The 17,980-nt window shown below is 43.0% G+C and overlaps 1 protein-coding gene across 1 annotated transcript; it reads left to right on the plus strand.

The window, feature by feature from the left end:
• The first annotated feature begins 3,466 nt into the window (after window positions 1-3,466).
• Window positions 3,467-4,423, plus strand: LOC131488532 (olfactory receptor 8A1). Its single transcript, XM_058690411.1, has one exon. The coding sequence runs from the start codon at window positions 3,470-3,472 to the stop codon at window positions 4,421-4,423; it is 954 nt and encodes a 317-aa protein (XP_058546394.1). The 5' UTR covers window positions 3,467-3,469.
• The last annotated feature ends 13,557 nt before the right edge of the window (window positions 4,424-17,980 follow it).

Raw genomic sequence — 17,980 nt, forward strand, 5'->3', positions numbered from 1 at the left:
ATGATTCTTTCATATATGGACTATATGGTGTTGAGGTATGTTCTTTCTATCCCTACTGTCTTGAGGGCTTTTATCAAGAAAAGATGCTGTATTTTGTCAAATGTTTTTTCTGTGTTTGTTGAGACAATCATATGGTTCTTATCCTTTCTTTTATTACTGTGGTGTAACATGTAGATTGATTTGTAGATATTGAACCAGCCCTGCAGCCCGGGAATAAATCCCGCTTGATCATAGTGAATAATTCTTTTAATGTACTGTTGAATTAAATTTCCTAGTATCTTGTTGAGAATTTTTGCATCAATGTTCATCAAAGATATTGGTCTGTAATTCTCCTTTTTTCTTGGGATTTTTGTCTGGTTTTGGAATTAAGGTAATACTGGACTCATAGAATGAGTGTTGAAGTTTTCCATCCCTTTCTATTTTTTGGAACAGTTTCGAAACAATAGGTATGAATTCTTCTTTAAATGTTTGAAAGAATTCCCCTCGGAAGCCATCTGGCCCTGGACTCTTGTTTGTTCAGAGATTTTTGATTACTGAGTCAATTTCTATAGGTTATGGGTCTGCTCAAATTTTCTGTTTCTTCAGGTCATCATCTCATGGTTGTGAAATGGAGCCCGACATTGGGCTCCACCCTGAGCATGGAGCCTGCTTGGGATTCTCTCTCTCCCTCTCTTTCTGCACCTCTCCCCATTCATTCCTTTTTTTCCCTCTCTCTCTCCCTCTCTCTCTCTCCAAAAATAAGTAAGTAAATAAACATTTTAAGCCTCATTGAGTATGCCTAATGAAGAATAATAATTAGTAGTAACCATAATGGTTGTAACTAAAGATGTTGATGGTAATGACTGACATGGTGGTCATGGTGGTGGTGGTGGTGGTGATGGTGGTGATTATGGGGTGTTTGGCTGTAAAATATTTGAATGCTGGCATTAGACTCTAAGTTTCCCAAGCTGAAGATGACTCCAAATAAAAGGAAAATTAACACACCTGGGAGACACACCATGATTCCCAGCACAGGCATAAACCAAGACTCTAATTGCTTCTTCAGCAAAGACTCCAGACTCTGAAATGACTGAATCCCAGGAGGTTCTGCCCATGTGTTATATAAACAGACCCCCAGTGACCCATTTTTCATAACCCTGCTGGCCTCTTGGAATACATTTAGGAATAGATATAAATTTGGAAAGCTCCTTCATTTCTTGATGTTTATTTCCTAACTATTGGAACCAAGGCATCCCCTAAAATTTCCAGGAGACTGTGTTGTTTTTTTTCTCAGCACACTATTCAATTACAGATTTAATGCAATTATATGAAAAAAATATTTCTTCCGTGAATTCCTGTTTCTAATTCAGGCTTTATTTCTAAGCATTTGTTTACCTTCATCTCTAAGCGTTTTCTTCTTTATGTGCTGAGTTCTCATAGGCTGCAAGCCCAAGCCTCTTATGGTCCGGTAGAACTAGAGGTAATCATTGTAGTAACTGATATCAAATATATGGATCATGTTTGCTTATTTCATATCATTAGAGGATTATGGCAGTAAAAAATTAAATTTAAATCAGTTCTATCTAGGATTTTCCAGTCCACACCACACTGAGTGGTATTTACTCTGCACTGCTTTGTAAAATACTTTGATTTCTGGTAATGGTGTATTCAAGGTGGATTTTCTATGTTTCTTACTGTTTTAAGAGGTGAAGATTGTGGGGTGCCTGGGTGGCTCAGTCAGTTAAGCATCTGACTTCAGCTCAGGTCATGATCTCACAGTTCATGGGTTTGAGCCCCTTGTCAGACTCTGTGCTGACACCTCATAGCCTGAGCCTGCTTCGGATTCTGTGTCTCCCTCCCTCCCTCTGCCCTCCCCTGCTCATTCTCTCTCTCTCTCTCTTAAAAATAAACATTAACTCTCTGCCCCTCCCCCGTTCATGCTCTGTCTCTCTCTGTCCCAAAAATAAATTAAAAACGTTGAAAAAAAAAAATGGGGCGCCTAGGTGGTGCAGTCGGTTAAGCGTCCGACTTCAGCCAGGTCACGATGTCGCGGTCCGTGGGTTCAAGCCCCGCGTCGGGCTCTGGGCTGATGGCTCGGAGCCTGGAGCCTGTTTCCAATTCTGTGTCTCCCTCTCTCTCTGTCCCTCCCCCGTTCATGCTCTGTCTCTCTCTGTCCCAAAAATAAATTAAAAACGTTGAAAAATAAATAAATAAACATTAAAAAAATATTTTTTGGGGCGCCTGGGTGGCGCAGTCGGTTAAGCGTCCGACTTCAGCCAGGTCACGATCTCGCGGTCCGTGAGTTGGAGCCCCGCATCGGGCTCTGGGCTGATGGCTCAGAGCCTGGAGCCTGTTTCCGATTCTGTGTCTCCCTCTCTCTCTTCCCCTCCCCTGTTCATGCTCTGTCTCTCTCTGTCCCAAAAATAAATAAAAAACGTTGAAAAAAATATATATATATTTTTTTTAAAGAGGTGAAAATTGTGTACAAGGGGAAAATGTAAGTTTTTTTAAACTATTGTTGTTATCTAGAAGAAATTTGTTTTCCCTTTAGTAATATATGGGGAAAAACTTAGCTACTTCTGAGACTACTTATTGTGAAGTTAAATGCCATACCACCAATAATATAACATATGAAGTTTATAATGCAAATCAGATTTTTGTGTCTTCATAGCACATCCTAAGGATTTAAAGGCTCTATATCTAAGAAATGGAAATAAGGTTAATGCCAGAGTTATTATTATTATAGGAATCAAATGACACAATGTATTAAAGTACTTTTAAAAAGCAGGTTACGAAACTTTTTAAAAATGGACTGAGCCTGGGTGGCTCAGTCCATTAAGCATCCAACTCTTAATTTGAGCTCAGATCATGATCTCAAGGTTCATGAGTTGAAGCTCTGTGTCGGGCTCCCCACTAACAGCAAGGAGCCTGCTTGGTATTCTCTCTCTCCACTCCTCCCTCTCTCTCTGTCCCTTCTCTGCATGCACAGGTGTACTCTCTTTCACAATATCTCAAAATACATAAACTTAACATATATATTAATATACATTAATATATATTATATTATTTATTATATATTATATTAATATATTAATTATATATGTATATATATAAATATATATAAACCCAGAGTTTCTGATTTGGTAGGTCCTGGATGGAGGCTGAGAGTCTGCATCTCTAACATGGTGCTGATGCTGCTGGTCCAACAAATGTACCCTAAGAACCATTGCTGTAGGATATTTGAGAAACATAAAAGTGGTAAAAGCCCCAGATCTTGTCCCCTTTTCCTCCCAACCTCATGGTCTTTGAAATACCCAGAGCCTGGTCTTTCTCCCAGACAACAGCCAAAGGAAGGGAGGATTCATCGGGAAAGAGCCCAGGATCGCCCAACTGAACCCAAGTGCTCAAAACCAGCTTTGCCAAGAAGGTTAAACGTAGGCTCTCATGGGCTCTTCTCTCCCATCCCCACAGGGCTCCCAAGCACAGGGGAATGGCTGCCGAAAATCACTCTACAGTGACCGAGTTTATTCTCAGGGGATTGACAAATCGGCCAGAGCTCCAGCTCCCCCTCTTCCTCCTCTTCCTTGGGATCTACTTGGTCACCATCATAGGGAACCTGGGCATGTTCACACTGATTTGTCTGAATGCTCAGCTTCACACCCCCATGTACTACTTCCTCAGCAATCTGTCCCTTGTGGATCTCTGCTACTCCTCTGTCATTACCCCGAAAATGCTGGTGAACTTTGTGTCAGAGAAGAACATCATCTCCTACGCGGGGTGCATGTCACAGCTCTACTTCTTCCTTGTGTTTGTCATTGGTGAGTGTTACATGCTGACAGTGATGGCCTATGACCGCTATGTCGCCATCTGCAGCCCGTTGCTCTACAATGTCATCATGTCTCCTCAAGTGTGTTCCCTGCTGGTGTCTGTGGTCTATGCCACGGGATTTATTGGTGCAACAATAGAGACTGGCCTGATGTTAAAACTGTCCTACTGTGAGCTCCTCATCAGCCATTACTTCTGTGACATCGTGCCCCTCATGAAGCTCTCCTGCTCTAGCACCTATCATATTGAGATGACAGTGTTCTTTTTGGCTGGATTCAACATCACAGTCACCAGCTTAACAGTCCTTGTTTCCTACGTCTTCATCCTCTCCAGCATCCTCCACATCAGCACCACACAGGGGAGGTCCAAAGCCTTCAGCACCTGCAGCTCTCACCTTGCAGCTGTGGGAATGTTCTATGGATCTACAGCGTTCATGTACTTAAAACCCTCCACGGCCAGTTCTGTGGCCAAGGAGAACGTGGCCTCCGTGTTCTACACCACGGTGATCCCCATGCTGAACCCCCTGATCTACAGCTTGAGGAATAAGGAGGTAAAGGCTGCCGTACAGAAAACACTGAGGAGAAAACTTCAGATGCAAATGCCATATAGAAAGCACTGAGGGGAACAAATGTTTTGAGGTAAATGTTATTCTTTTTTGATTTTAAAATTAAGTTGTGATACACAGGGAAGCCCTCTGAATGCTTGCCCAGCCACGATGGGAAGCATTAACTTGGGCACATAGTTGAATGAGTGCCTCTTCCCCTTCATCCTTCTTCGTTCCCTCCCTCTCTGGACTCTCATTTCTGTTTGAAACCAAAGCATTTCAAGTTCATATTTTCTTTCACTTGAAATCCATTTTCTCTCCTGAACCCTTTGGTAAACATTTACTAAAAGTTTTAAACTTTCAGCTTTGAGGGACACCTGGGTGGCTCAGTCAGTTAAGCGTCTGACTTTTGGTTTTGGCTCAGGTCATGATCTCACTGTTTCTTGAGTTCGAGCCCCGCATCAGGCTCTGTGCTGACAGCGTGGAGCCTGCCTGGGTTTCTCTCTCTCTCTCTCTCCCTGCCGCTCTCCACCCACATTCTCTCTGTCTCTCTCAAAAATAAATAAATAAGCTTTAAAATAAAATAAAATAAAATAAAATACTAAAATGTCAGCACTGAGTTTGAAAGTCATCCATTATTTTATTACCTTCCCTACAGAAACTATCACTCAATCCAATTCTTCTTTTTTTGTGCCTGGGAGTATAGAAGGCAAAGAGAGGTGAATGTGAAAGTCACCAAGAAGTGATATGCAGCTCCTTCCTCATCCAGACTTCCTCCCCTGCCTTCACTCCTCTCTGCTTGTTCCCACCCCAGAACCTCTACACGACCCCTGTATGTAGTTTCATAGTGACAATAAAAAAAAACAAGACCTGGTCAGATGTTTTGAGGTGCCTACTCTGAGCCATGCAACCCCCCTAACTGCTTTATATACATTATTTCAATTACACCTCATAACATGTAGGTACTGTTGTTATCCTCATTTCACAGATATGGAAACTTGGTTTAGTAACGTGCTAAAGTCCCATCACTGGCAAACAAGCAACACTGAGATCCAAGTGTAAGTAACCCAGAGCCCACAGTCTTGGCTCTCACGCATTATCCCCAATGCCTTAGGCCGACACTCCATTTGAACAGCCTGTTAAGCCTGACCTATTTATGCTCTTCCGATTTCAAATACCTCCAAAAAAATAATTTCTCAGATCCGCACCTTTTATCACCTGCCCTAGCTTCTTTCCCTTTATAGACAACTCCTTCAAGGTGACTTAGGAAAGGTTACACTAGAGTGACCAACTTGACCCGGTTTGCTGGGCCCTTTTCCGGTTTTAGCACTGGAAGCCCTACATCTTGGGGAATCTCCCGGTTCCAGACAAAGCAGGATGATGGGTCACCCCAGGTGACACATCGCTGCAAATCTCTTGTCTTGCTGAAATGACCGATAGCTCTACTGTCAGCCTCGCTCAGTAAATCCAGGGGCCTCGGGGCAAAATTTCTCCCTGCGCCCCTTGCCGATGATGGAATTGAGGATACAAGGGTTAGGCTCAGCAGCCTGACGTAGGGCAACGGATTTGTGGACAACCTCTTGTTATTGAAAGCTATTTTTGGTATGCTATTGTATCAAGCAGTGGTTTATTATGGGAAACGGAAATAACTCGAATTTTCTCAAGCAGAAAGGACTATAATACAGGAAACTAGTCGCTAACAGATCTTTGAATGACTGGGGAAATGGGGAGGCCCTCAAGTGACTCTGCAAGACCTGACTTAGAGGGTCCAGAAGCTCCTATTGGCACTGCCACCATCACGACCACCACGGTGAAGATTGCCACTCACACTCATGATGGCCTCACCTGGGAACTTGTTAGAAATGTAAATTTTCAGGCCCTGTATAGGCTCCAGACCTGTAGAATTCATGGGCAGGCTCAGCAATCTGTGCTTTAATAAACCCTCAGGTGATTCTGAGACACACTGAAGCGTGAGAACCTCGTGCCACCTTTCAAATGGTAACGAATTCACATCCCAGGGCTCCAGCTACCAGGGAATTGGGTATAAAACTTTGAGTCTTTAACCTGACTAGAATGAGGGCAGAATGGATATTGAAAGAGCCGTTCCCCCGGGCACATGGGTGGCTCAGTCGGTTAAGCGTCTGACTTCGGCTTGGGTCATGAGCTCACAGCTCATGAGTTCGATCCCCGCATCGGGCTCTGTGCTGACAGCTCAGAGCCTGGAGCCTGCTTTGGATTCTGTGTCTCCCTCTCTCTCTGCCCCTGCCCTGCTTGCCCTCTGTCTCCCTCTCTCAATAACAAACATTAAAAGAAGAAGAAGAAAGAAAGAAAGAGCCATTCCCAAGTGGCTACCTACTTTTTCCTGACCTTTCTCCAAAGATGAGATCTCTACCACTATCGATCCCCTCTAGTCAGGAAAAAATGTAGGAAAATATTTGTTAGCTGAAGGTGAGAAGGCATAAGGCTAAATAAATTAGTGAATTTCACTTCTTAGGATATTTGTTCAGCAAAGGACACAGCAGATAAAGCTAATAGAAACAGCATGGAAGACGATATCTAACCAGCATATATTAGAAACAGGGGCAAACCAACAAGAAGAAAAACAGCAACAGAAAAAAAATGGGCAAGGTGTATACAACAAACATTTTACAGATGAGAAAGCCTGAAGGGCCGCCAAGCATGTGAAAAGATGCTTAAACCAATTACTAATCCGAGAAGTGCAAATTAAAACAATGAGATATCTCTTTACACCCACCACTGGGTACGTAAACAGACTACAGCAGAGACTTGGCAGCAGTTAGAAGCAGAGGATTAGCTATGAGCGATATAGCCTAGAGAGAGCTTCAGTGCTGTGCAGGGTATAAAGCACAGTATTACTTATGAATACAAAATTATATTCACATGAACCAGGGAAAAAAAACACATTTAGACAGAAAAAAATAACATAAAATATACATTAAGTAGGTTAGAATGGCTACCCAGAGAGATAAGAGGCATGGAAATAGGGAGTAGGAAAACAGAAATAAAATTTCCTTTTTCTAGACTCACCACCCCCCACCAGATGCATACCAATCAACACGCCCAAGAAGGTCTAGATCAGAGCTGGCCACCGAACAGCTGACTGGGGGGTCAGGCAGGCCCACCCCTTAATATTTGTGAGGCCTGGAGAAAGGGCCTCTGAATATTTAGCAGTTAAAAATCCAGCTAACAAAGTGTTAAATATTTTCTTCTTCCTACCTTGACAAATATACCTTCAAAACAAGCTAGAATGCCAAGTTCAAATTTAGAAATCTCAGGATGCTAAGAGTTCTGCGCCAGAACAGTGATATTAAAGGAAGGCTCTGCCTGGCCCCCGGCCCCCTGCTCATGGCCACAGCATGCTCTCTCCACTTGCCCCTGCTGGTGCTATCCCACTTCACAAGGGACCTCACACAGACACATCTATGGATATCCGTGTGTCCCGACCCCGTCCATATCCCCTGCACGCAGCCATCCCTTGCTAACCCCTTTGGTCTAGGAAGGAACAGCCAGCTATGTGGTCCGCTTTTAGGGGGCGGGCCTCGGGAAGAGCCTTATAAGCAGGTAAAGGGTATTTGAAATTGCATTGAAATCCTGGTATTCCCAAACTGAGAACAAGTCCAGAATGAGGGGCAGAGGCTCTGGCTGGACACATCCCCTTGGATCTGTTCAGCCATTGGGGAGAGGCACGGCCAGAGAAGGCCAAGGACTGAGCACCTCTCACAGAGTCTAAGAAGACTGCTGTGGAAGGAGGTGACCTTTGCCCATGTGTCTGCCCATAGCTGCTTCTCCTCTCCCTGACTGGCAAGTCATACAGTTGAGCTAAGATATGTTTGTCCCTCATATTACACTTTACAAAGCACCTTTTTTTAAAGTTTTTTTAATGTTTACTTATTTTTGAGAGAGAGAGGGAGACAGAGCGTGAGCAGAGGAGGGGCAGAGAGAGAGGGAGACAGAATCTGAACCAGGCTCCAGGCTCTGAGCTGTCAGCACAGAGCCTGATGCAGGGCTCAAACTCACAAGCTGTAAGATCATGACCTGAGCCAAAGTCGGACACTTAACTGACTGAGCCACCCAGGCACCCCCAAAGCATCTTTTTGTTTACAGTGAATTCAAATTTATATGCAGAAGACTATTCTTTATGAGAAAATCATATTAAGTTTGAGACTAATTTAATTTCAGCTTTCTCAGTGTTTTTTTTCCCTACATGTTATGGGTGTGGCATAATGTTTTCTTAAAAAGAGATGAAGGTTATGTGAGTGCATAAGCTTCTTACTCATTTTTCATACTATTAGAGACAGAAGGAATATTTATACATGCAACATTCTTTCTTGTGTGTCCTCTGAAAAGTGTGTTCAGCCTATACCTCAAAGTGTCTTCCTTTTTTGCCTATAGTTAACAATACTGTATCATATACTGAAAATTTTGCTAAGATGGTAAACTTTATGCTGTGTCCTTATCACAAAAAAAAATTTATTTTTTTTAACGTTTATTTGTTATTGAGAGACAGAGAGAGACAGAACATGGGCAGGGGCGGGGCAAAGAGAGAGCGAGACGCAGAATCTGAAGCAGCTCCAGGCTCTGAGCTGTTTGCACAGAGCCCGACGCAGGACTCGAACTCACAAAACGCGAGATCACGACCTGAGCCGAAGTCGGTCGCTTAACCAACTGAGCCACTCAGGCGCCCCCCAAAAAAATTTTTTTAAATAGGGGACAGAAGGAAGCTTGTGGAGGTGATGTGTATGTTCATGGCATTAAATGTGGTGATGGTTTCATGGATGTATACTTATCCCCAAGCTCATCAAGTTGTATACATTAAATACATACAGCATTCTGTATGTCAGTTACACCTCAATAAAATGTTTTTTAGATGGCACTTTAATGTTCAGTATCAATCAATACTTACCATCTTGTGAAATCATCTTATATACTGTTTACAAATAAGAAAAATAGGGCTAAGTGGGTGGTCTAAAGTGTGGAATAAACAAAAGCCACCAAATGAGAACCAGCAAAGGCTACTTATTCAGCGCTTCCCTTTGGTAGAGACTCATAAAGGGTCCGGGGAGTGAGAAGAAGGGAGATGTCTTCAGAGGGGCTCTAATTGGGGACAGTTTGCATGGGGAAGCTGGAGACAGGCTAACTAGACACAGGGCTCCCTATGTGATTGGTTTGGGGAACATATTTGGCTTTCTGTGGTCCCAAGTTGGAACGGAGGGCAGAAATCAGCAAAGCTGGCAGTCAACAACTGAATCCTGACCATTCTGGGCTGATCATTCCAGAGGCTGTGGTTTGGCTTCGCAGGCTGGTTGCTGCAGAGACTGCAGGTAAGAAATCTATTTTTACACATGCTCTGGTCATTATGTGTTTGTATATTCAGTTCCTCAAAAGTTACACAGCAAAAAAAAAAAAAAAAAAAAAAAACTGATACTATCATCCCTGGTCTTTTGACTGCAGCTTCGAAAGCTCATGCTTTTTGTACTTTTGTATCCTCCTATGCATTCCTGAGCTTTTTAGAAGGATCTAATGTGGTTGAAACAGCTTGGAAAATGTTCCAGGGTGAGGGTATGGAAAGTATGGTCTTTACCATCAAATGCACAGCAGTTTTGGAAGAGGAACCACAGTCCAGAGCTAAAACCTTCACTGGGAGAAAGAATAAAATGCAGGTGTAATAATCCCAGAGTCTTGGGGTTCCATTCTCATTCCAAACTGCAAAATTAGAGTCTTCGATACATTTAAGTAAATTCCACTCGACTCCCACACCAATTATGGAGGTTTGCTGGCCTGTAGCTTCCCTCTCTCCGTCACCATGCTGAAAATTCCTCATTTGTGAGAGTTTAGCACAAAGCAGTGGAGCTCCACCAGCTCAGGGACAGCTCAGGGTAAGCAGTCTGGCACCAGTCCCAGCTGAAGTTGGATCCTCCTCCGGCAAAGACTCTTGCAAGGTCCAGCCTTCCTCTAATTATCAGAGGCCTGGACAGTTAGAGAAGCATCTCTTGCTTCTAGCATAGATAACTGCTCAGCTACTGAAAGCTGTCCTGTCCTCACCCTGCCTATCGTGGGATCCCACCTGCTGCCTCTGCCTCCCCACCCCTCCCCACCCCTACTCTAGTGCTCAACAGTGTCTTGCTGCTTGTACACAACAGCTGCAGGGCACATGCTCTTGGAAGCCCTGGTGCCCAACAGAGAGTCATGTTCATAGACTTGGGCTTCCTCCTGCCACTGATGTCCCTGGCCCAGGAGTTCCTCTCCACTGTGTTGTTGCCACTACATGATGCAGTGGGAGAGAGTCTCCGCCACCTTATTCCTGTCTTTGCATGGAATTCAGAATAAGACCGCTCCATGGGTGAAGCATACATTGACCAAGTTTCATTACTGTGGGTTGGGCAGAAAATAATGAAACAAGCAGATGAAGCCTGTGCTTGGGCACCAGCGAATCAGGATACCGAAAAGATTTTAGAAACCGTCTCCACAATTTTCCAATTAAAACAGGCTAGAAACTACTTTAATTTCAGAATCTATGTAACTTTTGTTTCATTTCAAATATTAAAATTATATTTTGAATTTCATGTGGATGAGGGAGAGTGGGCACCATAATTGTTTCATGACCTAAGACCCCAATGTAATTGAAATAGGTCATTGATTGATAGATGAGTGGGTCTCAAACTGAAGCCTGCATCAGAATGACCTAGAAGGCTTAGGAAGACAAGGTGCAGGTCTGTACCCCAGAGTTTCTGATTTACTATCTCTGGGTGAGAATTGAGAACCTGCATTTCTAAACATTTTCCAGGTGATGCTGATGCTGCTAAGTTTGGGACCACATTCTGAGAAGCACTGTTTTAGTTAAAAGATACGTAAGCCACTTTATCAGTACGTGTAATCTTCTAGGCTTGTCAGCTTCACCAGAAAGTTCTCCAGCCTCCTTATTTAAGGTTGGGTTGGGATGGATAAGGAATGTGTCCATGAGACTGGCTGCCAACATTCTAAAAACCCAGCAGTGGAAAGAGCATCGAGGGTGTCACACCTTGGTACATAAGATATTGGTAATATTTCCATTTTACAGATAAAGTAAGCTGAGGTTAACAAAAGTGAAATAATGAGTTCCAACTTGGGGGTTAGTAAGAAGCAGAGCAAACATGCCAGTGCACATCTCAGAAGTATATCTCAAAAGATCAAGCTCTTTCTTAAGACACCATGTCCTTATTCGTGTTAAGATTGGCGATTCATCTATAAAGCCACATGGGCCCAGAGTGAAAAACGATCACCTGGATGCTCAGAGAAATGCGAACCTTGTGGTGGCATCATACAGCACCAACTGCATGGGCTTAGTTGTCAGGCTGGCCTGAGTGCAAATTCTGATGCCTTCATTTGCTGTCAAAACAAGAGATGCCTTGCTGGATTCTTCTCCTACAAAGAAAAGGTGTTGCCAAGGGCCAATCACATAGGAGATACGTGGATTCTCATACATGAAACCAACAGTGTAAGAAGAGGGGCCTAGATGGAAAAAGGGAGAGGTCTTGACCTCCCTTCCTCAGTTTGGACTTTGAGAAGTAGGTCCAAATGTGATCCTGCATAGTGAGGGTAAAGGGTGGCCTCTGCCCTAGGAGCTGGGGTGTGGACACCTCTGTGGGACTCCCAAAGCTGATAATGATTAAATAACATCTCACAAGGTGTATTCTGTGGACATGGTTCAAGCTTATTTCCCTTTTGTCATCCCCTAGACTTTAGGACAGTCATAGTAGAACCCTCTGGCCTCGTCTCAAGATGCACCACGGGGCAGCCAGGTTGTGGTCATTTGTCTGGTGTTGAGGAGAAGTAGAGACACTCTGAGGCCTGCGTGCTGGTGGGTGGACATCACAGAGAAGGGACAGGGAAATATCCAGGACAGAGTCTCTTGGTCCAATCACCTCTCCCCCACCCTGAGAGTCAATCTCAGTTCCAAATTTGAATGTTCTGAGTTTATTTTAGGGAAAATGGCTTTTTTAATGGAAGATTCACCAAGTACACAGAAGTGACCTAGAGGCGCATGAAAGAGAAATAAGTGAAAATAATTATTAAAGCATCCATTCATTAAATTGAAAAAAATATTTACTGGAAGTATAAATATTTCTGGCTATATAAGCGGGGGGGGAGGGGAACTCACTAGAGACACATAAAAATAGTGGATAGGCAATATTAAAGTGACCTGTCATTATATGGTATGATTTATGGGAAAGTAAGGAAAGTTGCTGTAAGAGCAAAGAAAAACAAATTTAAGAAAGCAGAAATCTGATAGTGCTGGAGCCAGTGTTGACCTCGTGGTGTCCTTGGAGGCCAAGAACCTGGATTTTCACACAGGCAGAGCAAGAGATGCAGCGAGGGGCACTGGCACGATGCAGACTGAGATTCGAGACCATGTCACCTCCTACCACACTCATAAACCCATGCTCAAAGCAAATGACACTTGAGTGAATGAACTAGAAGAACACTGCCCCACACAGGCTGAGGGCAAGGACATGAGCTGGTGTCAGTCTTGGTTCTGGATTGAACAAGGGAAAAAAGAAAACCCTCTCCCCTGAGAACCCTAACCACACCTGCACTCCCATGTGTATGGACCTTGAGTTCATGCTAAACCGATGAGTTGTAACACCTCCCACCGAACACTTATCATAAAAATGCCCTAGATGTTATTAGATGGAATTAGAAGTGTGGTAATGCTCCAACAGAAAGTACAGGATTGGATGGAAGCATTAAATGGTGGAGCTGAATTGAATTTCCAAGGTCAGGGATAGCTTCTCTGAGGAAGTGAAATTCAGAGACCTGAAGGGTAGGGTGTGGTAGATATTCAGCTCCCCAGCACCAGAACCCCCTTCTCTGTCTGGAAAACTGTGCTGGTTTTAGTGTTGAAATCTCCCCAATTGGTAGTGAGTAGGGCCAGTCAATGCTTCCCAAATCTCTAAAAGGTACAGAGAGACCTCAGCCAATCAGATTCTCCCACTTAGGACTTTGCCTCCAGAGCAACCAGCTGTGATATGTAGTGGTAATGGGACCACTGGTAATGGCCAATGTCCAGTGTGACTTAAAGCAGCACATTCTTTACTTGTGGTTATAACTGATTCTAGCCACTGGGCTTCCCACGGATCCTAATTATTTCCTAAACTTGGTTCCTATGTTCTGTACAGTTTTGTGAGTTACCCCATACCTTTTCAATAAATGTCTTTCCTGCTGAAGTTCCCCAGAGTCAGACTGTTTCTTCCAGTTAAGAACCATCACTGGCTATAACAGAAGCTAACCAATTGGAACACCCAAGGGAAGGTAATGGGAAGGAGAGCATTCAGGCCCGGGAATAGCTCTCACATCCTGTAACTATTCATAAGCCCCTCCACCATTTTCCTGGTAGTGTGAAAACAGCCCTTCCCTCTTGCTTCCACACAATACTCCATGTGTATTTATACCTGTTTTTCCCTTCCAGGCTCTTTTTGTTGGTGGAGTAAAGGCAAATACATACATACATACATACATACATACATACATACATGCAGGCCAGATTCCAGAGATTATTATGGTTTCAGACAGTAACATCTTAGAGGAAGAGGGTAAGGGAAGTCTGTAGGCCATTTGTCTCACAAGAGCTATATTTTAAAAAGATAAACTAATACTCTAATATAGCAAAACAGCTCTAAACACATTTGCTTGTAACCTAGATATCTATATATGTATCTGCTCAAAATTTACTGGGAAGCTTCTTAAAATAATTTAATATATCCCCCAAATTGTTTCCAAACTCAAAGAAAGCTAATGACATCATTATTGTTTACATGGTTAGCATGTGGCATAGTTAGCATTATATTTTAAGTGAGCACTGTTTATAGTAGAGGTCTTTTATGTGACACTCACATGCACGCACATGCATGTACACACACACACACACACACATGCACAAACTGTTGTCTGTTGAGGTGCCTTATGTAATCAATACAAAGAGTAGCTCATTTCCTACTGTGTACAATTTATTTTATGATTTTATGTTTTCAGTGATTATAGTTTGTAACATATGGCGTGCCTTCACTTTTATGACAGATAATTAACCATCCTTTATTTTTTATACTCAATCTTCACTCAGAAATTGTGTCCTATTTCTTAACATCGTTACTATGGAAATACATGATTAAGTTTTATGATGTGCTAAGAACTCTTTGCTCACCATCCTAAATGATACATAGAAGGTCACCAGCAGAGGTTGGAAGAAGGATTTTCAGGTAGAGAAAGCAACATTAAAAAAAGACATGGTTGGGGCGCCTGGGTGGCTCAGGTAGTTAATCATCCAACTTCGGCTCAGGTCATGATCTCAGGGTTCATGAGTTGGAGCCCTGAATCAGGCTTTCAGCTCTCAGCACAGAGCCCACTTCTGATTCTCTCTCCCTCTTTCCCTGCCCCTCCCCCACTCGCATGCATGCTCTCTCGCTCACTGTCTCTCTTTCTCTCTCAAAGATAAATAAGCCTTTAAAAAAAAGACACGGGGGTACAGAAAATTCAAGTATATTTAGGGAAAGGTAGATAATATGGCTAAATCAATGAGTGTACTGAAGAATAATAAGAGAGTTTGGGGTAAGAGTGGTGCAATCACTGATCTTATGTGTCAGCTTGGTTGTATCATGTCAGAAGTATGGCTTTGTTATTATCTTTATATGGAGATCAAGTATATGGTTCAAGGAGATGCATTTGGATGTCAAATTGACAATGGGTGGACTATGACAGCTAATTTTATATGTCAGCTTGGCTAGGCTGTACTATCCAGTGGTTTGATCAAACACTCCTCTAGAAGTTGCTGTGGATGTGTTTTATAAATGGATTAACATTTATGATCATCTGACTCTCAGCAGGTTATCCTCCATAATGTGGGTGAGCCTCATCCAACTCGTTGAAGGCCTAAACAACAAAGAAATTTCCTGGAAAAGGAAGTTTGCCTCACGAGTTTAACCTAGAATCCTGCCTGGGTTTCCAGCCTGCTGGTCTGCCCCATGAATTTGAGATTCAAAACCACAACTTCAACTCTTACCTGAATTCCAAGTTGCCAGCTTGCCCTACAAATTGTGGATTTGTCTGCTTCCACAATCACATAAGCAAATTTCTTAAAATAAATCTGTAGATAGATAGATCGATCTTATGGATTCTGTTTCTCCAGAGAACACTGACTGATACATGTGGTTACTGATAATTAATCCTCCTCGCCTCCACACTCTGGGCAGTGAAATGAGAAGGAAGACAAGAGCCACATAATACAAAATAAAGATCAGCCTAAATATTGATGAAGTTGATAGGACACACCATCACTGCTAGTCAATTGGAGCACCCAAGGGAAGGGAGTGAAGAGGAGAGCATTCAGGGCCAGGGAACAGCTCACACATCCTGTGACTGGTCAGAAGCCCTCCACCATCTTGGTAGGGTAAAAACAGCACCTCCCTCTTGCTTCCACACAATACACAATGTGTATTTATACTTGCTTTCCCCTTCTAAGTTCTTTTTGTTGGTGTATTAAAGCAAAATCAAACAAGCAAACAACAAGGCCAGATTCCAGAGATTATTATGATTTCAGAGAGTAACATCTTTGAGGAAGAGGGTGAGGGAAGTCTGTAGGCCATTTGTCTCACAAAAGCTAAACTCAAAAAGATAAACTAAGCACTTTAGAGCTGTAGCCGTAAAAGGACTCTCTAATTCCCTCCCTGCTTCCCCAGATTAACTTTACAAACCAGCAGAGTTTGCAGTAGTAGCTCTTCCCTGCAAAAAGAGGGCACTCTGAAGAGAATTAAACTCCTGAGGACAAGTCTGTCCTAAAAAGAGAAGGCTCAGGGGGCAGGGCCATGTGTCAGCTGTACTGTCTCCTAGCTTTTCTCCTGGGGATGAGTCAGGACAAAGGATGAGTCTTGGACAAAGAGAAAGGATTCCTCCCATTTTTCACCATCCTGGATCACAGAAGGAATAGGTATCCAGTTATACAGGATTCATCTACTATTGCCCAGAGCCAGCGGCCCATTCACAGATGGGGCAATCATCACAACCCACAGCAGGTACCCTTCTTGTCACATCTTAAAGACTCCCTTATAAAGTTCCACTAAGTATAGTTCAATACTGTGATACTACTGAGAGATACCTGTAATTTTTAAACTACCCCCAAGAAATAATTAAGAAATCTTAAGATATGGCCTTTTTAAGACTATTTCCTTGTTAGCCTAGCCATTTCTCTCCACTGGTCAGAGTTTAGATCTGTTTCTGGGAACCCACTTGCAATTTTGGGTAAATATACAAAGTGTGTCTCAAGTCGAGACCAACCCAAAGAACTCCCAACCCAATTTGGGAGCTCTTTTGGAAGAGGAGCTCTTTGTCATGGAGAGGAACAGATAGATGTGCACCTGTCCTTTTTTTAAGCTTATTTATTTATTTGAGAGAGAGAAAGCATGACTGGGGTAGGGACAGAGAAAGAGGGAGAGAGAATTCCAAGCAGACTTCATGCTGACACAGCTCAGCGCCTGATGCGGGACTCAAACCCATGAACCATGAGATCATGACCTGAGTCGAAATCAAGAGTCAGAAACTTAACCAACTGAGCCACCCAGGTGCCTCTGTCAGTCTTAATCTTTAGCTTCCCTGTGTCCTTCCTTGTCCTGTGGGCTGGTAGGGCAGGCAAGTATACAAGACCTGAGTTCATGCATAGGATCCATAGGGCAAAGCAAATCTGATATTTGGTGAGGCAGGGAAAATAAAGAGTCCTAGCCATGGGGGAAGGAGGCATAGGAGCTAGAAAAGCAAAGGCAGGAAGTAATACTTGAAGCTAGGTCCTAATCATTTTCCTGCCTCCTTGTGATCTTTACATACATAGCAGGGCCACAAACAGTGGTTGGTGAAAAATAAAATAGTTCCCAGAGAAGGGACTAGTAAGAGACAAGGTGAGAGTCTAGGTCAAGGAAATTGAGGGCTTGCCCAGGAAACCATGACAATATCACTCAGAATCCCAGTAGAAAACAGCACACTCAAATTGGATGGTTTACCCTACAACCTAGCTCCAAGAGAATTTATGAAGAACATGAATGGTGAAGAAGTGGGGAAGGGTGAAAAGGAAAGAAGAGGAAGAGAAGAGTGACCAGTTTTAAATGTAACCTGTAGGTAGTGAGACTTTGACCTGCACCCACTAGAGATGGTACCTATGAATATAAAGTGAATGAAAACGTGAGATAAAGATACTGAGTCTGACAACTACAAAGTTATTGCCCATGACTATAAAACCCACCGACCACAACACAAGACCTAATTCAGGAGAGCTGGAGGAAGGGGCTATGACATATCTGTAAGAGTTGTTGCTGTTGTCATCATAAAACTTGGTCAGTCCAGGCCTCCTGGCCAAGCCATGGCTCTAGCAAACATTATAACATAGGAACCAAGCATGAACAGGAAAGAATCTTTGAGAACACAGCCTCCATAGTGACCACAAGCCACTAGTATCAAAACACAGTGGTCACCAATGACAAAGGAACAAATGAAAAGATCTAAGCCTTACAGTTCACATAGGTGATGACAATTAATAAGTGCTATTATTTGGAGTGAATTGAAAAATGAATAAAATAAACTGTGAAGGATAAGCTA

The sequence above is a fragment of the Neofelis nebulosa genome, chromosome 10 (assembly GCF_028018385.1).
Source record: "Neofelis nebulosa isolate mNeoNeb1 chromosome 10, mNeoNeb1.pri, whole genome shotgun sequence".
NCBI classification, from domain to species: Eukaryota; Metazoa; Chordata; class Mammalia; order Carnivora; family Felidae; genus Neofelis; species Neofelis nebulosa.

Coding starts and splice junctions, on each gene's coding strand:
- LOC131488532 (XM_058690411.1), top strand. CDS start 3,470: ATGGCTGCCGAAAATCACTCTACAGTGACCGAGTTTATTCTCAGGGGA.